This window comes from Liolophura sinensis, chromosome 8 (genome assembly GCF_032854445.1).
Source record: "Liolophura sinensis isolate JHLJ2023 chromosome 8, CUHK_Ljap_v2, whole genome shotgun sequence".
Lineage (NCBI taxonomy): Eukaryota > Metazoa > Mollusca > Polyplacophora > Chitonida > Chitonidae > Liolophura > Liolophura sinensis.
This window is the reverse complement of record NC_088302.1, coordinates 384,389-410,021: the sequence shown is the minus strand read 5'-3', so window position 1 is coordinate 410,021 and position 25,633 is coordinate 384,389. Positions and strand designations below refer to the sequence as shown.

At 41.7% G+C, this 25,633-nt stretch overlaps 1 protein-coding gene across 4 annotated transcripts; it reads left to right on the top strand.

Moving 5' to 3' along the window:
- The first annotated feature begins 1,809 nt into the window (after positions 1–1,809).
- LOC135474074 (sodium/glucose cotransporter 4-like) lies at positions 1,810–25,278 on the top strand. 4 transcript variants are annotated; one of them, XM_064754076.1, is made up of 16 exons: positions 1,810–2,487; positions 3,185–3,325; positions 3,735–3,806; positions 8,546–8,650; positions 8,982–9,041; positions 9,217–9,321; positions 9,826–9,931; positions 10,338–10,418; positions 11,967–12,175; positions 15,987–16,122; positions 18,172–18,279; positions 18,904–19,054; positions 21,270–21,438; positions 22,804–23,025; positions 23,986–24,112; positions 24,425–25,278. In XM_064754076.1, exons 2-16 carry the CDS (start codon positions 3,194–3,196, stop codon positions 24,625–24,627), a joined length of 1,986 nt encoding a protein of 661 aa, XP_064610146.1. In that variant the 5' UTR covers positions 1,810–2,487; positions 3,185–3,193; the 3' UTR covers positions 24,628–25,278. The 4 variants fall into 4 exon arrangements, with proteins under 4 accessions (XP_064610146.1, XP_064610144.1, XP_064610147.1 ...); XM_064754074.1 differs by having other exon boundaries at positions 3,155–3,325; XM_064754077.1 differs by having other exon boundaries at positions 1,810–2,532.
- Positions 25,279–25,633: the final 355 nt, after the last annotated feature.

Genomic DNA, 25,633 nt, shown 5'->3' with positions numbered 1-25,633 from the left:
AGCCTTCCACATGCCGTTAGAACTAAGTAGGCAGATCTCGCATAGGCACTCACCAAACACCTAGACAAGCTTCATTCTGCGTGCAATCTACTCTTTGATGTGGCATTTGCCGTCTTCAATCTAACTCGAATCTTACAGTCAGAGGATTAGACATTCATTGCTCATATAACTAGTATACATTGCTCTATCATACAAACAAATTAGACACCTCAGAACACGTCATTTGGGATACCTAAGCTCGCGATTGTGACAGTCCAAGACCGGCCTAGCTCACCCAAGAGTTCCATACATGGCTGATCGAGAAGGAAATACTGTCATTTTATACGAGAATTCCACTGCGGGAGGGGGACGTCTTGGAGGACTGAGTCAGCGAAACTGACGTCTCAGACAACTAAGTCAGGGAGAGAGGAATTAGCGAGGGTTCTTGTCAGTTACTATTTATTCACCAGTCTATATACGAAAGCATATTCAAAGAATAAATGTCACTGAAACAAAAAGGAGAGAAAAGAAAAACGTTATATAAAAAGAACATGGAGAACCCGGACAGAATAAAATCCGATGGATGATTTCAGTGCAGGGGTTTTTTTTATACGACTGTATATTATGGAGACATGTTAAAACGCTAGTACAAAACGATCATGTGACCAACGGTGCATTTTCCCATCCATAAAAATTAAAAACCTACTGTTCCATTGTTCTGTGACATGCCGGAGCCTGGCTACCTGTCTGAATGTCAAATCCATACCCGACTTAGTACGTCAGCGAGACGTTTTTTTTTTTAGAAAACTGACCACATCAATTGGTTCAATGCAACTGGTTTGATCGTACATTTAAGTATCTACGAAACAATTCTTTTTTTCTATGCACCGTGGAACATGTTAAAAATTGTAACAATACAGGGAACCTTCACTACTAATGAACATAACACCAAAATCTTATTCAAGACTCAACGTTGATTTCCAGAAAGTTGTAGAGCACAGATAAACTCAGAACTCCTCACAAGGAATCTTTAGCCCTATCATGAAGGATTTCTGTATTGTTTAACATTCAATTTACTCACTGAGATCAAACGGCTTTGTCTTTAACACCTTTCCAGAACTAAAGGGCTAATCGATCCCGAATCGTATTTGTACCTCATGACATTAGAATCCCACCATACATAGTAAGCCCCAGAGGCTCTTGTCTATCAACCATTAGCAGCATACTAAGACCTACTATATATGACGGTGTGTAAAACTTCGAATGGAGCTATCCGTTAAAATGGGTTTACCCCTGCAATGTGACCGGCTAATTTCGAGCATGTCCCTCTGGACCGCATAAAAGGGACGTCAACATGGCATCACAATTATCTGAATGTGTATTTTCTAGATATTCAAAATTTTCTGAATTTATTACTCTCAAATTCTTGTTGATAGAGAAAGTGGCCAGGATGAAAAAGATACTCCGTGAGAGCAGTTACTGACGAGAGCGACAATGTGTGAACTATTTATGTACCTGTAAATACCACAAGACTGCCTTCAATTAACTTTAAAACGTAAGTATGTCGATGTCAGAAGCCACATAGATGCAAAGGCCTTAGGGAAAATTCGCAATTCCTGTCCGAGGGGTAGAGAATTATGTGACTTTGTACGCGTCGTCACGCATGCGTATGGTCAGCTGATGTATTAAACATACCTGTTGTGTACTCATACGTCTAGATCCCAATGCCCATACCGACTTTCGGGTCGTCAGGGGATCATATATCTGAACTTACTCAGGGGATTGTCTTGCTCTAACCTACACAGTTGATTCTTAACTGTTTGATGTTTTAGTTTGATAAACTGAATGCAATATAGTGCTTCTTTTTAAAGACTTCAGGTTGAATTTTCAGGGTCAGCCTTCTTCAGAACTTCATCAAAATCAAAATCAAAGCTTCCCAGCTTAGTTAGCAGTTGACGTAAGCAAGTTTGCCAAGTATCTGGCAAGGTGCTGTTTCTTTGGACCACTCTCGGCTTCTTTGGCCAAAGAAGTTGCCAGTGTTTGCAGAATTTCCATGATGTTGAGAAGCTAGTAAAGACGCCAGAGGTAGGATAGGCCTGTGTGTAGGATTCAACTCGGATTTGAACCTCCGCCTATCAGACCATTCACCCTACAATAATTGCTAACCACCAAGAACTCTACAGTCATTCCTTTGTCATTGCTCTTATTGATATATTATTTTGACACTGAAATGCATGTATTTTGCTCTTCTACGGCATGTTCAAATATTTACAATCGACTATGCCTCTCTTTCTTGAATGCATACAGTCAGTTTACGTTCCAGACGACATACCTGAATGAATTCAGTCACGTGAGCAGTTTGAATTCCCAGTAAAGGTCTGCGTTAGCTTGTGGTCGGATATCCTATAGGGAGGGTTTACCAGCCGTAAGTGATTTGTACTGAAGCTATCCCGGGTGTTTTCCGTGATTAGGTCAGGTGTCAGAGAGGAAGAAAACAATCCTAAGCAGGTAAGATCACCTGTGCGGTCTTTTGATACAGGTTTTATTCCCAAGGTAAGACATGAACTTATTCTGTTTACTTCATATTGCGTGTGAATCGTTGGATAATTTAAAGTTTGATTTGTCAGTAATTACATACGTTTAGCACGTGTCTCCAAATGACCGTGGGAAATCAACAATAAACTTAAAGAAGTATGGAACTGTAAACTAGACAGTGTAATCTGTGTGTCGGGCCAGAGAGCACACGGGTTGTGCAGGGATTTGAGTCAAGCAGGTGACGTTATATGTATACCGCTGACCTACTGTTTGACAATTTACCTGTACTCGTCCCATGTATGTTGTATTGTCACCCACAGTTTCTCGTATAGACAATGTCAGCCTGTAAGCGTCGACCTTCATATCACCTGAAGTATGCGTACGTCAGGGTGTATCGCTTAGCTCATATTTATCCCGCTCTCGTCGTGTTTTGGTCTACATTGTTATATTTTTTTCGCTCTCGATATCAGCATAATAATACAGTATTTACAAATGCAGCATATTGCTATCTTAAACAAACAATATATTATTCTGAGAATTGTGGAATCTCAGCCACTGTATAGTTCCGTCAATTCATGGCTATGGAAATATGCATACATTGTAACTCGATCTGTCTTGATCTGTATGAAAACCATTTAAGACAGCGCTTTCACTGGAATCCTCTACATAGATCCACAATATGGACACGACTACCCTTACCGAAACATCAACAGCTGATCGATACGATGCCTTTGCCAAAGCCGGGGTGAGCACTGAGGATATCGTCATCATTGCAATTTACTTTGGCTTCTGCGTTCTCGTCGGAGTGTGGGTAAGTTGACTTTTCTGTCGTTATCATTGCCATTTACTTTGGCTCTTGCACCCTCGTCGTGGTGTGGGTAAGTCGACTTTCTGTCGTTATGATTGCCATTTATTTTGATTTATTTTGGCATTGCTGTTGTCTTTGGTTTTTACTTTCTTGTTAAAGGCGAATGAAATAAACATCTTCAAACAAATAAAACGCCTCTATAACTACTCCACCAAAAACATTATGATTTACCGTTACACTTAGATTAATGTTACCAACTTTTCAGGTGTTAAGTAGTCTTAGAGAGAACATTTTCGTTGTTGGATCTATTGACACTTCTGTTGTTTTTCTAATATTCTAATGCTATCATATTCAGTCTATCTATCTACTGAATCTTTATGTGTTCTTTTTCGATATTTTTTTTTGATTTCAGTCCACATGGAAGACACAAAGGTCGAGCGTAACAGGATATTTCTTGGCGGGAAAGGATCTCTTATGGTGGCCCGTAAGCTTACTTCCTGTTTGCGATTTTCCTTTCTTGACGAGGGGTATCTTCTTTAAAATGTGCAAGAGTCGTCATGAGGCACACATTCACACGACAAACAGCACAGCAAACATGCAACAGTTGTCCTGCGGCACACATTCACACGACACAGAGCGTTGTAATCATGCAAGAGTGGTCAGGCGCCACACATTCTCACGACACAGAGCACAGCAAACATGCAACAGTTGTCCTGCGACACACATTCACACGACACACAGCGCAGTAAACGTGCAAGAGTCGTCATGAGGCACACATTCACACGACAAACAGCACAGCAAACATGCAACAGTTGTCCTGAGCCACACACACACACACAATACACAGCGGAGTAAACGTGCAAGAGTCGTCATGAGGCACACATTCACACGACAAACAGCACAGCAAACATGCAGCAGTTGTCCTGAGCCACACACACACACACACACACAATGCACAGCGCAGTAAACGTGCAAGAGTCGTCATGAGGCACACATTCACACGACAAACAGCACAGCAAACATGCAGCAGTTGTCCTGAGCCACACACACACACACACACACACAATGCACAGCGCAGTAAACGTGCAAGAGTCGTCATGAGCCACACATTCACACGACAAACAGCACAGCAAACATGCAACAGTTGTCCTGCGACACACATTCACACGGCCCACAGCGTTGTAATCATGCAAGAGTCGTCATGATGCACATATTCACACGACAAACAGCACAGCAAACACGCAACAGTTGTCATGAGCCAGACATACACACAATACACAGCGCAGTAAACGTGCAAGAGTCGTCATGAGCCACACATTCACACGACACAGAGCACAGCAAACATGCAACAGTTGTCCTGCGGCACACATTCACACGACACAGAGCGTTGTAATCATGCAAGAGTGGTCAGGCGCCACACATTCTCACGACACAGAGCACAGCAAACATGTAACAGTTGTCCTACGACACACATTCACACGACACAGAGCGTAGTAATCATGCAAGAGTGGTCAGGCGCCACACATTCACACGACACACAGCACAGCAAACATGCAAGAGTCGTCATGAGCCACACATTCACACGACACACAGCGGAGTAAACGTGCAAGAGTCGTCAGGCGCCAAACATTCATACGATACACAGCGCACTAAACATGCAAGAGTCGTCAGCCACCACACATTCACGCGACACACAGCACAGTAAGCATGCAAGATAGTACACAATAAGTAGTCTTCCAGTCTTTGCCAAATTAACACGTTTGCCACCATATGTTATATAAATAAATGGCCGCAGACAAGATCGCCTTTCAGACGGTTAAGTTTGCTCTAAATATGAATTTCGTGACCTAGAAAGAGCTTCTTTTCATTTGTATTACTTTCAGTAATCGAATATGATGTGCTGGGAACAGAGACAAGTTGTGTGGCCAGTTATATATGTGGTTTCTTGTTTGAATTAGGCTATAGCGTATTGTGTGTATTTGAATTGGTTTGGAGGGCGATTCATAACACATGTATGCCGTGAGGTTCAAACCACAGCTTATAATAGTCTTCGTAGTTATATGCAAGAAACCTGCCAAACCTATTCTGACCATCACAAAAAGTGGTATTAATTATTTTTGAATGATACTCGAGTTAACACTAAGGGGTATATAGACTCGGCTTTACCAAGCGAATATACAGCTATGTAGACGCCATCAATACGTCACTCGTGTTATATATATAGACGCCATAAATACGGCATACGGTTTATATACAGTATGTTGACGCCATAAGTATATCACACGTGTTATATACAGTATGTAGACGCCATAAGTATGTCACACGTGTTATATATGTAGAAGGCATAAATACGGCATACGTTTTATATACAGTATATAGACGCCAAAAGTATGTCACACGTGTTATATATGTAAACGCCATAAATACGCCATACGTGTTGTATACAGTATGTAGACGCCACAAATATATCACACGTGTTATATATGTAGAAGCCATAAATACGGCATACGTGTTATATACAGTATGTAGACTCCAAAAGTATGTCACACGTGTTACATATGTAAACGCCATAAATACGGCATACGGTTTATATACAGTATGTAGACGCCATAAGTATGTCACGCGTGTTATATATGTAAACGCCATAAATACGGCATACGTGTTATATACAGTATATAGACGCCATAAGGATGTCACACGTGTTATATATATAAACGCCATAAATGCGGCATACGTGTTATATACAGTATGTAGACGCCATAAGTATGTCACAAATGTTATATATGTATAAGCCATAAATACGGCATACGGTTTATATACAGTATATAGACGCCATAAGGATGTCACACGTGTTATATATATAAACGCCATAAATGCGGCATACGTGTTATATACAGTATGTAGACGCCATAAGTATGTCACAAATGTTATATATGTAGAAGCCATAAATACGGCATACGGTTTATATACAGTATGTAGACGCCATAAGTATGTCACACGTGTTATATATGTAGAAGCCATAAATACGGCATTCGTGTTATATACAGTATGTAGACGCCATAAATATGTCACACATGTTATATATGTAGACGCCATAAATATAAACGTCATGTCCGACATTCGTATACGATGCGTAGTCCGTAAAGGGCGTTCCAAGTCGATAATCGCAAGATCCATTTCCAAAAGAACGTTTAACACTAGCTCCCAAAGACAAAGGTATGTAAGAAATTATACAAATAGGAAATAAAGCCGGTAACAAGCGGTTACCAGTTTTCAATGATACCGGTGCAGGCAGTGGATATTCCAGGCATGAATTCCATATCAGAGTTCAAATTCGTAGTCAATGAATGAGTTCCAGGTCAAATAACAATTAAATAATGTATCTCAGTCGCGCTTTGATTGCAACTGGTCATAAAGGCATCATGCAAATATAATGAGCATGGCTGCCTTTACGGTCCCTAGACCCAGGTTAAGCGGTATTAGATACAGTTCGAAAATGATTAGCGTGACAGGCCTTAAGCGAACAGATAGTGATTCAAAAGTAACGGGCGATTACGTCTTTCCCGTTAACATGTAAGGATCTCATACTACAAGAGGCGCCATCTATGATGTTACATGACATGCTGGTCTGCATAAAAGCTGTCTACAAGATAGACGGTTACACTCGGCAACCACCGCCATAGATATGGGCATAAGGATAACAGCGCCGTCTATGTGGTTGATCACAATGCAGATCGCCAGAGATTCTGAACGCTCTGTCCATATCTGCTAACGAGAGTGTTATACTCATTGTAAAATTTGAGAAACTTAGAATAAAGGCGTTTGATGGAGTATCCTTGACAAACTAGTTTTTGAACTAACAACTTGTGGGGCAGATTAAAGTCATCACAATTTATGCAAGATCTGACAAATGCTACAGGGCGAGATACGCCATATGCAGGATCCTTTGTCACACGTGTCACACGTGTTATTTATGTAGACGCCATAAATATGTCACGCGTGTTATATACAGTATGTAGACGCCATATATACGGCATACGTGTTATATACAGTATGTAGACGCCATAAATATATCACACGTGTTATATATGTAGACGCCATAAATATGTCACGCGTGTTATATACAGTATGAAGACGTCATATATACGGCATACGTGTTATATACAGTATGTAGACGCCATAAATATATCACACACGTTATATATGTGGACACCATAAATACGGCATACGTGTTATATACAGTATGTACACACCATAAATATTGGCCATACGTATTAAATATATAGACACCATGAATATGTCACACATGTTGTATGTGTAGACGCCACAAATGTGTCACATGTCTTATATATGTAGACACCATAAATATGGGTCATACGTGTTAAATATGTAGACACCATAAATATGTCACAAGTGTTATATACAGTATGTAGACGTGTTACATATGTAGACGCCATAAATACGACATGCGTGTTCCATACAGTATGTAGGCGCCATATATATGTCTTATATATGTAGACACCATAAATATGGGTCATACGTGTTAAATATGTAGACACCATAAATATTTCACAAGTGTTATATATGTAAACCCCATCAATATGTCACAAATGTTATATATGTAGACACCATAAATATGGGTCATACGTGTAATATACGCAGACACCAAAAATATGCGTCATACGTGTTATGTATGTAAACGCCATAAATATGTCACACATGTTATATATGTAGACACGATAAATACGGAATGCGTGTTATACGTCTTATACGTGTTATATATGTAGTATATATGTAGACGCCATAAATGTGTCACATGTGTTAAATACAGTATGTACACACCATAAATATGTCTATGTGTCTAAATGCTATGTGATCCTATCTATTGGCTACTTGTAAGAAATACACACATCTCAAGCGTGTATCTCTTTATTCAGAAGAATTCGCCTTATTTGCCTGCAGAACATTTTGACAATAGTGATTTTCTGTAAAATCATTGATTTTAATGGATTTTAGTAGCTCAAAATAATATGAAAAACTGTCGTGAAAATATGGTCTCTAAAACCTACTTTTAAGTATAATTGATATTTATAAAATTTCTTGGTGTCAAAAATGTTAAAAAAAAAATCAGTTTGAAATAGTTGTGGACACGGTTGTTGTCTTTTATTTGAGGTACGCATTATTTGGACTATGTAAATTTGTACAGGTTTGTGTTTTCCACAGATCGGGGCCTCGCTGTTTTCTAGTAACATCGGGAGCGGCAGCTTCATTGGTCTAGCAGGAACAGGGGCAGCCAATGGGATTGCTGTGGCAAGCTACGAGTTGAACGTGAGCTGATTTGTGCTATTCTGAAACGTAGTTTACCATTACTGGTTCTATAAATATAAAATTTAAGAAAAAAACTTGATTTTCAAGGTGTAATCTTGCTTGGATCAATATCTTTACGCAAATGTTGATGGAATACTAATTAGAGTTCAGATCAGTCTGACTTTACACATGCCAGGCGTGTGTACCAATGAGTGACGTCATCATAAATGGTGTTCGTATGGTGACATTTATCGCTATTGCTAGAGATCCTAAGGGTCATTTTGGACGTTCTGACGTACATGCACCGATTACCGCGTTAACAAATACCCTTTTGCTTTTTCTGACGTTTCAGGGACTGTTTTGCTTACTCCTGCTCGGATGGATATTTGTGCCTGTTTACATCGCTTCCGGGGTAAGATTGTTATGCCACTTTCGTCAGTGTAATTAGTCCTCTGTCTCTAGATGCTTCCTCTGTCTACACCTGGAATAGAATTGGACAAGCAAGTTTACTTACGGACAAGTAAGTACGTCCGTACTTTAATCAGATGAGCTCATAATGACGTCATCATTTGTCTTATTTCTCACAGGTGTTTACTCTGCCGGAGTATTTAAAGAAGCGTTTTGGTGGACAGCGTCTACAGGTGTACATGTCTGTTTTGGCGCTAATACTCTACGTCTTCACTAAAATATCGGTAAGTGGTAACATATAGTGTATTTAGGACCATGTTAAAGACGCCTTCTGTTTGCATCAAAAAAGGGATGAAAGTCAGAATTTGCAAAGCGCAAATGACGCTTTTAAAATATTTCAGCAGGGATTGTGTTCATCTCATACAACTTATATCATGGCATGTGGAGAAACGTATATCTGGACATTTCCCCAGGAACAACAAATTTGGGCACTCTTTTGTGTTGCATAATTACTTCCAGGGCTCTTGGGAAAGAGTACCTAAGTCGTTTGATGGATCGGTATCATAAAGGAAAACATAAAGGAAAGTTTTGAGTGTGAAAATCGTCACACTGAAAAACTGTTGGTCATCCATATCAATTTTCAAATTCCATTTTCGAATTTGGCTGAAATATCTCCATAGGCCTACGGGTTTTGAAAGGACATCGGTCAGACATCAGACGGTCTTGGATGTTTATCTCGTGTACTGGTAATTTTTGTTAAAGCTGAGTTTTACATCTACATTCTTCAGGCGGACATGTACGCAGGAGCTATCTTCATCAACCAGGCCATCCGCTGGGATTTATACCCCGCCATCTTGTTGTTGTTGGCAATCACGGCAGTAAACACGGTTGCAGGTAAAGATTGATTCCATTCATGTTTGCTTTTTGCGGAACCGAAACATTCAAATTCTTTTTAACAGGTACATATTGAATCGGCTGAATGAATTTTGCTTGTGAGTGATACCACAGTGAATGTGTTTTACGATCACTTGAGAGACGACAAGATTTAGATCTGTGACATATCACGTCGCTGAGTTGTCCTAATACAATAGACAAACTTCCCCACGTGTGACGTAAATATAGATACACATATATATGTAGACAATATTAAGGGGGGGCAGCGGGTGCGGGTTAAAGACAAATGGTCATTTCACAATTTCTTTCACAACTCAATCCGTTCACTATTATTCAATACCTCGATCGATTTCGGATCCTGTCATCTGATGGTCCATATCTGATACAGGACTGGTCTCTGTTACAGGCGGGCTGAAGGCGGTCATCTACACGGACACGTTACAGACTGTCATCATGGTGGGCGGTGCTGTCATCCTGATGATCATCAGTAGGTGTCAGTCATGTATACAGCATGTATACAGCAAACCTTCCACCACACGCATTGTAGGCCCTTGTTGCACAGTACTCAAGGAAAAGTTCCCCCGCAGTACTAAAAAGTTTTAAACTTTGTGGTACTCCTCGGTGACCGTACCGTACTGATCGGCGACCGTACCGCACTGTGAGATGACCGTACCGTACTGCGAGGGCGTCACAAAGTATCGAGCGACAGTACTGTGTATTACCACGAGTTTCAGAACCACACTATGCCGTGCAGCCATTGGCTCTGCAGTAAGAACACAAATGGAACACTTTGCTCGGCAACTGCTGCAGTGTATTGCCCATGTCCTTAGGCTTTCTGCTCCGTACCTGAAGGTTCAGGTTCGCACAGTGCAGTACCGTGTGGTACATCTACGTCTGGACATTCTCTAAATACTTCTATATTTAGATTTTGCATTGCGGAAATAACGAGCATTTGAAGTATTGTTATATACACCAAATTATTTCATAGACAGAATACATATTATCTATTATCTGAACTTGTGCATGCTTAAGTTTAATGGCAATCAGGTAATTATGTTCATAATTACTCTGGTTCAGGTACTTCGTGCAGTGATGGATTTTCATGTACACTGTATTCTCTACTGAGTAAGATGCACCACTAGTGCAAGCAATATAAGAATGGCCAATGAAATAATCTATATGAAGCCAAACTATGCAACATGACATCCTTTCATTTGTTTTAACGTTTCCTTATTTTTCTTTCTTTTATTTTTGTAAATGTTTGGTATGGAAGAGGTATTTCGTACATTCGTACTCTAGCTTAAAGTGGCGTCAGACAGATTAAGAGATTTAACATTAAGTTTATTTTATTACTATCCACTATTGTAGTTTGGGGGGCCTCCGTCGCTAAGTTGATTAGCGCGCTAGCGCAGCGTAATGACCCAGAAGCCTCCCACAAGTGCGGTCGCTGTGAAACTGCGGATGGTCGTGGGTTTCCCCCGGGCTCTGCCCAGTTTCCTCCCACCATAATGCTGACCGCCTTCTTGAGTACGGCGCAAAAGAACCAGTCAAATAAGTGAATAAATAACTATTGTAGTTTGGAATCTGACTTGAGCTTCGATGCGTATGCCAGCGTTATATCCATAAAAAAGGTCAGCCACTTACGATTACATTGACATATCGGGTATAAGGGTGAAAGTTTAAAAGTGACGGGCCGGGTATAAGGGTGACAGTTTGAAAGTGGCGGGCCGGGTATGAGGGGGAAAGTTTAAAAGTGGCTGGCCGGGTATGAGGGTGAAAGTTTGAAAGTCTATTCGTGCACATTCTGGGAGAGTCTATGGGCCGCCTGGGTCCCGGAAGCTCTGCGACCTAGATTGTCATATGGACGAGTAGCCATCCAAAGTTGATTGGTGTACCAAGGCCTGTGGTGGAAAAGAGTACATTGCCATAATCTATGGCACCGCGACGAACACGGCTGTTATGGCGATGTTCGTGCTCTTCATGCAAAATGTCAACTAACACCATTTCACTCATATCACCAATTTCTTTTTTTCAGGTTTTATCGAGGTGGGCGGAATAAATCGGCTGTACGTGAAGTACTTTGATGCCATTCCTGTGGACAGCCTGGTTAACGGCACACAATGTGGGGTGCCGCCGTCAGACGCATTACACCTACTGAGGGGCGCCAGCACCACAGATATGCCCTGGCCTGGTAACGTGGTGGGCATCACTATCCTCAGTAGCTGGTACTTCTGTTCAGATCAGGTGAGAGAAGTACTGTAGATTAACAAACGTCTGTAGCGTGTCATATGCACGAGCAAGTTACAAAACACAAAAACGAATCATGTTGCTTAAGACCACGCTACACAACACAAGACAAAGTCACACAACACAAGACAAAGTCACATAACACGAGACAAAGTCACACAACACGAGACAAAGTCACATAACACGAGACAAAGTCACGTAACACAAGACAAAGTCACATAACACAAGACAAAGTCACATAACACAAGACCAAGCCACACAACACAAGACAAAGTCACATAACACAAGACAAAGTCACATAACACGAGACAAAATCACATAACACGAGACAAAGTCACATAACACAAGACAAAGTCACATAACAAAAGACCAAGACACATAACACTAGACCTAGTCACGTAACACAAGACCAAATCACATAACACAAGACCAAGATACATAACACAAGACCAAGTCACGTAACACAAGACCAAGTCACGTAACACAAGACCAAGATACATAACACAAGACCAAATCACATAACACTAGACCTAGTCACGTAACACAAGACCAAGTCACATAACACAAGACCAAGTCACGTAACACAAGACCAAATCACGTAACACAAGACCAAGTCACGTAACACAAGACCAAGTCACGTAACACAAGACCAAGTCACATAACACAAGACCAAGTCACATAACACAAGACCAAGTCGTACAACACAAGATCAAGTCACATAACACAAGACCAAATCACATAACACAGACCAAGTCATACAACACAAGACCAAGTCACGTAACACAAGACCAAGAAACATAACACAAGATCCAGTCACATAACACAAGGCCAAGTCACTCAATACAAAACCAGGTCGCATAACAAAAGAACAAGCCTCATAACATAATCAGATCTTCAGTCCAGCTCGGTTGTAATGTTGGAACCTCTCTTGACAGTGCAGAATGGACAATATGGTGTCAGTCGTGGTAAATTCTCTCGAGGTTATGGAATATGTTAATGTTACTTTATCCTCTCACGTGTGTGTAAAACACCGGACTTCCCCCTGAGCACACCAGTGTACATGTACATATACAGCCGATTGCCTGTATCTGTTTCCCGTTGGTCTTTTGTCAAGGATGTTCCTTACAGAAAGACATCGACATACACTTTGCAAGGTTGTATCCTTCCTTGCTGAACGGCATCGACATGCACTTTGCAATGTACAAATTGGCAATTACGTGTATTTTGCACGTGAATGCATGGAAAATAGATGGGATTAGTTTGTGTTCAATATTTGTGATGATGTGCTCAGTCGCATAGCAAAGTCGTGACCTTATAACACTGAACAGTTCTGCACCGTGCGGTCCTGCTTAGTAACACATACACAACAAAGCCGTGACTTCACGGCAGTGAACAGTTCTGAACCGTGCGGTACTACTCAGAAACATATACGAAAAAGTGACGTCACGACCCTGAACAGTTCTGAAACGTGCGGTACTACTCAGAAATACATACAAAAAAAGACGTGACGTCACGACACTGAATAATTCTGATCCGTGCGGTACTTCTCAGAAACACATACACGGCAAAACTGTGACCTTACAACACTGAACAGTTCTGAACTGTGCGGTACTGTTCAGAAACACATACACAACAAACCCGTGACCTTACGACACTGAACAGTTCTGAACTGTGCGGTACTGTTCAGAAACACATACACAACAAACCCGTGACGTTACGACACTGAACAGTTCTGAACTGTGCGGTACTGTTCAGAAACACATACACGGCAAAATTGTGACCTTACGACACCAAACAGTTCTGAACTGTGCGGTACTGTTCAGAAACACATACACGGCAAAACTGTGACCTTACGACACTGAACAGTTCTGAACTGTGCGGTACTGTTCAGAAACACATACACAACAAACCCATGACCTTACGACACTAAACAGTTCTGAAACGTGTGGTACTGCTGGAAACATTCAGAGCAAAGCCTTGACCCCATGACACTGAACAGTTCTAAACCGTGCGGTACTGCTCAGAAACACATACACGGCAAAACCGTGACCCCACGAAACTGAACAGTTCCGAACCGTGTAGTACAGTTCATAAACTATCTTAGACTGATCGTACCATAATTTTTTGCTCTCGCCGGCATTCGAGAGGCGGTCGAAGTTGTCACAGATGAGTTGTGTTTGTGCATTCACAGCTGCGATCAGCTACAAACAGCTACGATCTACATACATGTAATTCTAATCTTAATCGGTCTGGCTTTGTCGCACGAGCTATGTACAAGTATCACAAACGATTTTCCTGAATCTTATACAAATTTTTAGTGCCTTTCATTTCATTCAATCATTAGACTGCAAGAATCGATGAGTCGACCGTCATTGACAACGATAAAATGATCGCGACGAATCGCCACTGTCGAAGGTAGCCGTGGCTCTGATGTGGCAGAGGCTTAGCGTACCTGAACTACGTTACAGCATGTTAACTGTGCATGGTGCAGTAGACCAGGCCGATCAGGAGAAAAGAGGTTAAGTAAACTGCAGGTTTATATGAGAGATTGAGGTCACATCCTGGAGCAGACATAGTGTAGCACTTCTGTCATTATATATGAGGGGATTGGCTTAGTCAAATAGCCAATCAGTCATCGGGGAATCAATATATACGTCAGCTAGTATTGACAGGTCAAGGACGTTGTCTGATATGTGACTTACACTCGTCGTCCACGAAGGTTTTAGTCTTCTCAAGTTACCCTTATGCAAACATGCTTTAATTTTCTTACTGGCATAAAATGTCACTCTTGATATTATTGGCAATATCAGTACGTGACATCTTGTCAAACACATGTTCATGGATGTGTAAATCTGTACACAGGAGATGATTTGTCTCAATATTCAAAAGGTCATACATAAATTTCGTATTTTACTTAATGCACGTATATAAGGGTCATGTTATTTCATTGTCTAAAACGCCTTCGTTTTTATAATATAAAGGGAAATGAGCAAGTGCGAGTAGAATATGAAAAGTACGGTCCTTTTGCAGCACTTTAATGTGATACATGAAACTGAGTCTGTGGAAGTTGCGTACCGGTAACAATTTCAGAGAACATTCAGTTAAATTCGTGATTTTAGCCTGTTATGTTAGTAATCCTTCTTACATTTTGTTAACACACAGGCCAAATCTGCACCTACAGGCCTCACCTGCACCTACAGGCCTAACCAGCACATACAGGCCTAACCAACACATACAGGCCTAACCTGCACCCACAGACCTAGCCAGCGCATACAGGCATAACCATCATATACAGGCCTAATCTGTGCCTACAGGCCTAATAAGCACGTACAGGCCTAACCAGCACATGTAGCCCTCATCAGCACATACAGCCTTAACCAGCACATTCAGACTTAACCAGCACTTTCAGCCCTAATCAGCACATACCGGCCTAATCACTACATACAGGCCTAATCAGTACGTACAGGCCTAACCAACACGTACAGCCCTAATCAGCACATACAGGCCTAACCAACACATACAGGCCTAATCAGCACATACAGGCCTAGCCATCACACACAGGCCTAATTAGCATATACAGCCTTAATCAGCTCATACGGGCCTAATCAGCAAAAACAGGCCTAATCAGCCCATACAGGCCTAATCAGCACATACAGGCCTAACCAGCACATACAGGTCTGACCAACACATACAGGCCTAACCAACACATACAGCCATAATCAGCATATACAGCCCTAATCACCACATACAAGCCTATACAGCACATACAGGCCTAAGTAGACTCTCCATGACTGCCTAATTATTGCAGGTGTTGGTACAACGAACTCTGGCCGCCAAAAACATGCTACACGTGAAGGGGGCATCCATCATGGCGGCGTACCTGAAGATCTTACCACTGTTTACCACTGTGTTCCCAGGCATGATCAGTCGGGTCCTTTTCACAGGTATAATGGCCTATCACAGGCTTCTTGAAGAAAAGAAACTCAAAATCGCATTGTTTCATTCAAATACACAGCTAGAAAAGCATTTTAAAGCATTGGACACGAATTTTAAACTATGAATAAATGATAATAGTTTAACTCTAACATGGCTGCATTCTGTTCAAATACACGGAAAAGCATTTTTGATACACTCAAACAAAAACTGTGTGGGATTTTAAAGAAAGAATAATATAATCGTTTAACCAAAAACTGGCAGTATTTTATTGAAATACACAGAGAAGCATTTTTGAAAGACTGAGACAAAAACGGTGTGACATTTGTCTGTGATGTCCTTTAAGTCATTTGTAAGATGTGTTCCGGTTAATGCAGCTTCATTGTTTAGGCACATCCAATCTATATATTAAAATCCATCATTTGAATTCCATAAACATGTGTCATTATCACTGTGTCATTATCATTAAAATATGTCTTATGACAAGTAGTCTGTGTGTAGGTGGAAAACAGCAAAACGTGTCCCATGACAAGTGGTCTGTGTGTAGGTGGAAAACAGCAAAACGTGTCCCATGACAAGTAGTCTGTGTGTAGGTGGAAAACAGCAAAACGTGTCCCATGACAAGTGGTCTGTGTGTAGGTGGAAAACAGCAAAACGTGTCCCATGACAAGTGGTCTGTGTGTAGGTGGAAAACAGCAAAACGTGTCCCATGACAAGTAGCCTGTGTGTAGGTGGAAAACAGCAAAACGTGTCCCATAACAAGTAGTCTGTGTGAAAGTGACAAACAGCAAAACGTGTCCCATGACAAGTAGTCTTTGTGCAGGTGGAAAACAGCAAAACGTGTCCCATGGCAAGTAGTGTGTGTGTAAGTGGAAAACAGCAAAACGTGTCCCATGACAAGTAGTCTGTGTGAAAGTGACAAATAGGAAAACGTGTCCCATGACAAGTAATGTGTGTGTAAGTGGAAAATAGGAAAACGAGTCCCATGACAAGTAGTCTGTGTGTAAGCCGAAAACAGCAAAACGTGTCCCATGACAAGTAGTCTGTGTGAAAGTGGAAAACAGCAAAACGTGTCCCATGACAAGTAATCTGTGTGTAAGCCGAAAACAGGAAAATGTGTCCCATGACAAGTAGTCTATGTGTAAGTGGAAAATAGGAAAACGTGTCCCATGACAAGTAGTTTGTGTGTAGGTGGAAAACAGGAAAACATGTCCCATGACATGTAGCCTGCGTGTAAGCTGAAAACAGCAAAACGTGTCCCATGACAAGTGGTCTGTGTGTAAGTGGCAAACAGGAAAACGTGTCCCATGACAAGTAGTCTGTATATAGGTGGAAAACAGGAAAACGTGCCCCATGACATGTAGTCTGCGTGTAAGCCGAAAACAGGAAAACGTGTCCCATGACAAGTAGTCTATGTGTAAGCCGAAAACAGCAAAACGTGTCCCATGACAAGTAGTCTATGTGTAATTGGAAAACAGCAAAACGTGTCCCATGACAAGTAGTCTGTGTTTAGGTGGAAAATATGAAAACGTGTCCCATGACAAGTAGTCTATGTGTAAGTGGAAAATATGCCTCGTGATGTTTTTGATGAAGTGCTGACGAATACAGACAACATTGTGAACAGGGACAGTTACACAGTCAATAACTATTTTTAGTGAAGGAACGTGAAGTATGTGGACATCATGTGATCAGGGGACAACAAAACCCCGTCACTTGCCCATGAGGACAGCGCTTATAACTATAATAAACCTCTAACTCTACATAGCAAACACACTTGTCGCAGAGCTGGTGTTTGTTGTAGAACTCGTACATCTAAAGTGATCATCAACCTGATTATAGCACTTATTCCACCGAGGACATTCTGAAATCTGCAATAAACACATTATTTAATGGATCTGTGTTAGTAAAATTCTAGAGTTGTGTTTTGTTCTGTTCGCCAGGCAGATTTCTGGAGGCTCAGTCAGTCTGTCTTAATTCTTTCCTTTGTCTCAGTTCTGTTATATGCATCAAGCACAAAGATTCTCGAACACCTAACCGGCCTGTCGTTAATAACGTTGTAGATCAGGTCGCATGTGTGCAGCCTGAGAATTGTGAGAAGGTATGTGGGAATCCTGCAGGCTGCACTAATATCGCCTACCCCAAACTCGTCATTGAGCTTCTTCCCAATGGTAAGAATAACCTCCGTATTTTTCTGTTTCTCATAACTACTGCCACTCGATTTTTAAGCATGATTGATGCTTTAGCTGGCCTTAATAATGTTTCATTTATATGACGGCAAGACACTACCGCACATCGTCAAATATTTCACGACCTTATTGGCTTAAAGCCGCCGTTGGATCAGATGGAATTGGATTTGAGCTCGCTGCCTGATCGGTGAAAGGTAACAGTAAACTGTCAAAAGCCAGATCAGCCATATGTGTCCGGATATAGTTTACATGGATTTCTAAAAGAAACATCAGTGCTCTTGACATCTGTCTTTGGCTTCAAAAGTTTCAAATAAGATACAAAAATTAAAGAAAATGATTCGACCTTTTTCTGACATGTAACAGAGAATTAAAGACCGTGAATGCCCCATTAATGTTCCGGTCAAAAAAAAAAAGAGATATTTTCCCTAAAAACTGAGAAGTCGCTTGACTAAATTACTTTGACACTATTGGAGATGGGGCTCAGTCATGTAATTATTCCTTGATGTGAATTGCTCATTGAGTGCCATTGTTGATCGTACAACATTGAGCTCTTGAAGATGTTAACGTAGATTTAAACTACCATAGGCCTACTGTTCATCTATGCAGGTATGCGCGGTCTGATGCTGGCCGCCATGATGGCTGCCCTCATGAGCTCTCTGACGTCAGTGTTCAATAGTGCTAGCACCCTCTTCACCATTGACGTCTGGAAGCGTATCCGACCTAGATCTTCTGACGGAGAATTGTTGGTTGTGGGAAAGTAAGTGTGTGAGAACGTGATCAACTGGTTACTGTCTGCCTTAATCAGCTTCTGTTGTTGAAAAGTGTGTGTGTGAGAAGTTGATCAGCTATCAACTGAGGACGCGTAAAGATATACTCTGTTTTAAGTTTACATAAATGCGACGTGTTCAGCTGTCTAGGGGGTAAGCCTCGGTGCATATAACGCCCCCAAAGACGCCTTGTTCCAAACTTGTCATATTTTTCCAGTTGTTGTACCTCGGTGTTGTGCTTCTGTCTGAATGCTGAACGTCCTGTCAGGAAACCCTTTATGTATCTAATGAGTGCTCCTCGACAGGATATACTCATTATGGCCATTGGAAGGAGAATTTGAGACAACCCCTGTATGTAAAGTCTGGTTCACTGTACAAAGTAATGGTATTTGATACCAGGCATATTTGCAGGTACTGGACAAATGCATTGTTCAAATTTAAAACTCTCTCCGTGTTTGTGTTTGATGTTGTCATCTCCACGCAGTGATGTTTTCATTTCCATGCACTGATGCTGACATCTCCATGCACTTTGATGATGTCATCTTCTTGCACTTTGATGATGTCATCTTCTTGCACTTTGATGTTGTCATCTGCACGCATTGATTTGTCTTCTCCATGCACTGATGCTGTCATCTCCATGCACTGATGTTGTCATCTCCATGCACTAATGTTATCATCTCCTTGTACTTTGATGTTGTCATCTCCATGCACTGATGCTATTAATATCTCTACAATGATGCTATCATCTCCATGCACTGATGGTGTCATCTCCATGCGCTGATGTTGTCATCTCTATGCAATGATCCTGTCATCTCGATGCACTGATGTTGTCATCTTCATGCACTGATGTTGTCTCCATGCACTTTGATGTTGTCATCTCCATGCACTTGATGTTGTCATCTCCATGCACTGATGTTGTCATCTCTTTGCACTTTGATGTTGTCATCTCCATGCAGTGATGTTGTCATCTCCGGGCACTGATGTTTTCATCTCCATGCAATTTGATTTCATCTCCATGCACTTTGACGTTGTCACCTCCATGCACTTTGATGTTGTCATCTCCATGCACTGATGTTGTCATCTTCATGCACTGATGTTTTCATCTCCATGCAATTTGATGTTGTCATCTCCATGCACTTTGATGTTTCACCTCCATGCACTTTGATGTTGTCATCTCCATGCACTGATGTTTTCATCTCCATGCACTGATGTTTTCATCTCCATGCAGTTTGATGTTGTCATCTCCATGCACTGATGTTGCCGTCTCCATGCAATTTGATGTTGTCATCTCCATGCACTTTGATAATGTCATCTCCATCCACTTTGATGTTGTCATCTTCATGCACTGATGCGGTCATTTCCATGTACTGATGTTGTCATCTCCATGCACTTTGATGCTGTCATCTCCATCCACTTCGAGGATGTCATCTCCATGCTCTTTGATACTGTCATATCTATGCACTTTGATGTGGTCATCTCCATGTGTTTAGTGTTGTCATCTCCATGCACTTGATGTTGTCATCTCCATGCACTGATGTTGTCATCTCCATGCACTGATGTTTTCATCTCCATGCAATTTGGTGGTGTCATCTCCATGTACTGATGCTGTCATCTGCATGCACTTTGATGATGTCATCTCCATGCACTGTTTTCATCTCCATGCACTTTGATGTCATCTCCATGCACTGATGTTGCCGTCTCCATGCAATTTGATGCTGTCATATCATTGCACTTTGATGTGGTCATCTCCATGCACTGATGTTTTCATCTCCATGCAATTTGATGTCATCTCCATGCACTGATGTTGTCGTCTCCATGCAATTTGATGCTGTCATATCAATGCACTTTGATGTGGTCATCTCCATGCACTCTGATGATGGAGATGACAACATCTGTGCACGGAGATGAATGCATCAGTCGTCCCCGTGCAAGTTGATGCTGTCATCTCCATGCATTCATGTTGTCATCTCCATGCACTGATGCTGTCATCTCCATGCATTGGTGTTGTCATCTCCATGCACTGATGTTGTCATCTCCATGCACTGATGTCGCCTCTCCATGCACTAGTATTGTCATTTCCATGCACTTTGATGCTGTTACCTCCATGCACTTGATGTTTTCATCTCCATGCACTGATGTTATCATCTCCATGCAATTTTAGGTTGTCATCTCCGTGCAATTTTTTTTTGATGTCTCTCTGCACAGGTTGTTCGTTCTTCTATTGGTTGGGTTAAGCATTTTATGGATACCCGTTCTGCAAGCTGCGCAAGGGGGGCAACTCTTTAACTACATCCAATCAGTGACTGGATACTTCGCCCCACCTGTCCTAAACGTTTTTCTCATGGCGATGCTTTGGAAAAGAACTAATGAACAGGTACCGTAAGTGCCTTTTTTTCCAAAAGGAAAAAGGAAAGTTGTCAAAAGGGAAACAACTAATGAACAGGTACCGTAATTAGTCAAAAGGGAAAGACCTAGTGAACAGGTATCGTAAGTGCCTTTTTTCCAAAAGTAAAAAAACAAGTGAACAGGTACCTTAAGTAGCCAAAAGGATAACAACTAATGAACAGGTACAGTAATTAGTCAAAAGGGAAAGACCTAGTGAACAGGTACCGTAAGTAGCCAAAAGGAAAACAACTAATGGACAGGTACCGTAAGTAGTCAGAAGGAAAGGAGCTAGTGAACAGGTACTGTAAGTAGCCCAAAGGGAAAGAGCTAGTGAACAGGTACCGTAAGTAGCCCAAAGGAAAAGAGCTAGTGAAAAGGTATTGCAAGTAGTCAAAAGGAAAAGAACCAGTGAAAAAGTACTGCAAGTAGTCAAAACGAAAGGAGCTAGTGAACAGGTACTGTAAGCAGCCCAAAGGGAAAGAGCTAGTGAACAGGTAGTGTAAGTAATCAAAAGAGAAAGAACTAGAGAACAGGTACCATAAGTAGCCAAATGGAAAAGAACTAATGAACAGGTACCGTAAGTAGTCGAAAGGTAGAGAGCTAGTGAACAAATACTGTTAGTAGACAAGAGGAAAGGAACTAGTGAAGAGGTAACGTAAGTAGACGAAAGGTAAAGAGCTAGTGAACAGGTACTGCATGTAGTCAAAAGGAAAAGAGCTAGTGAACAGGTACCGTAAGTAGCCAAAAGGTAAAGAACTAGTGAACAGGTACTAAAAGTAGACAAACGGGAAAAAACTAACAAACAGGTACTGTAAGTAGCCAAAATAAAGAGAACTAATGAACAAGTATTGTAAGTAGCCAAAAGGAAAAGAACTAATGAAGACGTACCGCAAGTAATCAAAAGGGAAAGAGTTAATGAACAGGTACCGTAGGTAGCCAAAACGGAAAGAACTAGTGAACAGATACCGTAGGTAGCCCAAACGAAAAGAACTAATGAACAAGTATCGTAAACAGCCTAATGGAAACGAACTAGTGAACAGGTACCGTATGTAGCCAAAAGGTAAAGATTTAATGAACAGGTACCGTAAGTAGAAAAAAGGGAAAGAAAAACTGGCTGTATTCTGGTAGCATGATCATATTTGATGAGACTGAATATCAGCTTACAAGTCCCAAATGTATGTATGGAAATACATGTATAATTAACCTTTTGTTAACAAAGCGTTCAAATAAGACGAAATAAATATAACACAGTTTGTCAAACCTGATGTAAATTTGACACATTTGAAATATAAATACTGTATTTTATATGACTTGTTGTTGGCGGTAATGGATCCAATTTTTTATGTTTGTTTAGGGTGCGTTTTGGGGCCTGATGATAGGGCTGGTGGTGGGGATGATCAGAATGGGGCTGGACTTCGGCTTCTCTTCCCCGGCCTGTGGGGACACGGCAGAGGACCCCAGACCCATCATCACCTCCCAGATCCATTTCCTTCACTTCGCCATCATCCTCTTCTTCATCAGCATGTTCACCACTATCATCATATCCCTGTTTACATCTCCTGTGGACGAAAAACATGTAAGTTCTGAGTCCCATGTCCGCTTGTCTGACCCCATCCGAGACCCAGCCACGTTAGCCGTCTAACCCCACCCGAGTCCCAGACCCATATCAGCCTGTCTGACCCCGCCTGTGACCCAGCCCCATGTCAGCCTGTCTAACTCCACCTGAGTCCTAGGCCCATGTCAGCCTATCTGACCCCACCCGAGTCCCATTTCACTCTGTCTGACACCACCCGAATCCCATGTCAGTCTATCTGACCCCACCCAAGCCCCATTTCAGTCTGTCTGACCCCACCCGAATCCTATGTTAGTCTGTTTGACCCCACCCGAGTCCCCCATCAGTCTGTCTGACCCTACCTGAGCCCCATGATTGTATGTTTGACCCCACCAGAGTTGCATGTCAGTCTGTGTGACCCCATCCGAGTCCCAACACGACAGGATGATAGGACGGCTCATGGCTAAAATTCTCACCTTTACATTTTGGATATATGTACAGTATACATATGAAATGGTATATGGATACTGGAATATAATAAGACTTACAACACAAGGAGTAAAACCAGAGCAGCGGCGACAGTGTGATAGTATAAGATAAATGTTTTAATACTAAAACGTCGGTCTCAGATCTGTATCTTCTTTGGTCGCATCACTCTACAGTTTATAAGTAATGTATATTACCGCAAATCTAGACATGCTCCCTGGCATAGGTGAGCAGAATCCCTGGCATAGGTGAGGAAAATCCGTGACATGATAAGACTCTCTGGCACTGAGACGAACTCCTTACCAGGGACCTTAACATTAAAATCACAAACACACGTCCAATTTTGTGTTTGATAATGGGAAGCCAGTCAGTGGGTATCAGTTTTCCGTTGTCATCACGTTGATATACAACACCTCCCCGTTCTGACTGGAGAACTATACTATGCCTAAAACTTGTGTACCGATCTGTTATATTACTATCCTCTGCTGTCCTGTTTAGTTGCCGCGGCTGACTTGGTGGACTCGCCATAGTAAAGTGACCAGAGAGGAATTCCCAGAGGAGAAGGAGGCCCGCCTCAAGCACGAGGAAGGAGAGGAAATCGCCAGGCTGAAGCAGGTCGACCCGGGTAAGGCGACAGATAGATAGATGGAAATATGGCTCACCTATAGTGGCAGGAGTTGTCAAACTGATAAACAGTTAGCCACAAAATCTTCCCACATCGTAAACTTACGTCCTTACGGCGTAGAGAAAACTCAGTCAAAATTAAATAAGTAGGCCTACGCGTCAAGTAGGCTAATGTCTGTAAATCTCATGCTGAATACGACAAGGCTACTACAGTCTGGCGCTGACTTTTCTCATAGGACCTTTCTCCTGGGACCATACACTTTCCACACCTTGTTCTTCTCTTCTATACCACCATTAAATTCTGGGTTTGCAGCCACTCTGCCTGCCTGGCGCCGGACGGTGTATGTCGTCTGCGGCTATGAACAGTCCAGACCGGAAATGACCGAGGAAGAGAAAGTCGAACAGAACGCAGCCTTGACGTCCATAGAAGAAGATCCGAAATGGAGCGTGTTTGTTAACATTAACGCTGTGATACTGATGACTATTGGGATGTTCCTGTGGGGCTTTTTTGCCTGATCACGGACATGAGGGGTTTCCACACTAATTAACTATCACGGGACATGAGGGGTTTCCACGCAAACCATCACGGGACATGAGGGGTTTCCACACAAACCATCACTAGACACGAGGGGTTTTCACACAAACCATCACAATAGACGTGAAGTAACTTACAAATTCTGTGTCATTACTCTAAGACTTTAGAAAGGAGCGTGTTAGCACAAATCTAAGCATCCAATGTTCGGCAGAATTCTTCACATTCCGCGGCTTTATGCATCGCCAAGATTTAATGGGACCGTAACATAATCTCAAGAAATGTCAAACAAACAAATCTCCAGTTTTCAAAGATGCTTGAATCAGATGGAAATTATACAATAAATACAGGACGGTATGAAGTCTTTACAAAAGTGTGAAAGTTCTTGTTATTTGGGACACAGCGATGGCTGAAATGTTCCGTTCTTGCACGTTGAATGTTCTGTACTAAAAGCTCATCATGCACGGGAAGCTTGGTGATATATTTTTGACATCTATTTTGGATCCTGCAGGAATGTTTACAAGGTTCAGCTGTTTTTATTTAATTATTTGTTAACCAGATTTTATGCATATCTCATCGTTATACCATTTATTAACGGCAATAAAGCAGTGTTTTACACGTTGTCCAGTAATCGCTTTAAGATATGTTTTTTTTGTAACATGACTATATGTGTGTATGTATGCTAGGGGGTTTTACGTCGCACTTAACATTATTTCAATCATAAGACAACGAGTACGCATAAGGTGTGCATATGTCCACGTGTGCCGTCAAAGTGCTGCCGCCACTGAAGTATCATGCCGAAGACACCACAAATGACACCCCACCAAGTCACATCACATACTGACACCAGACCGACCAGTTGTGTTTCCTTGCTTTAACCTCTGATTGCTGAGCATCAAGTGAGGCAGCAACAAGCACCATTTTAAAAGTCACTGGTATGATCCGACACGAGTTTGATCTCGGGTCTCCCCTCTTCAAGGCGGACGCTCC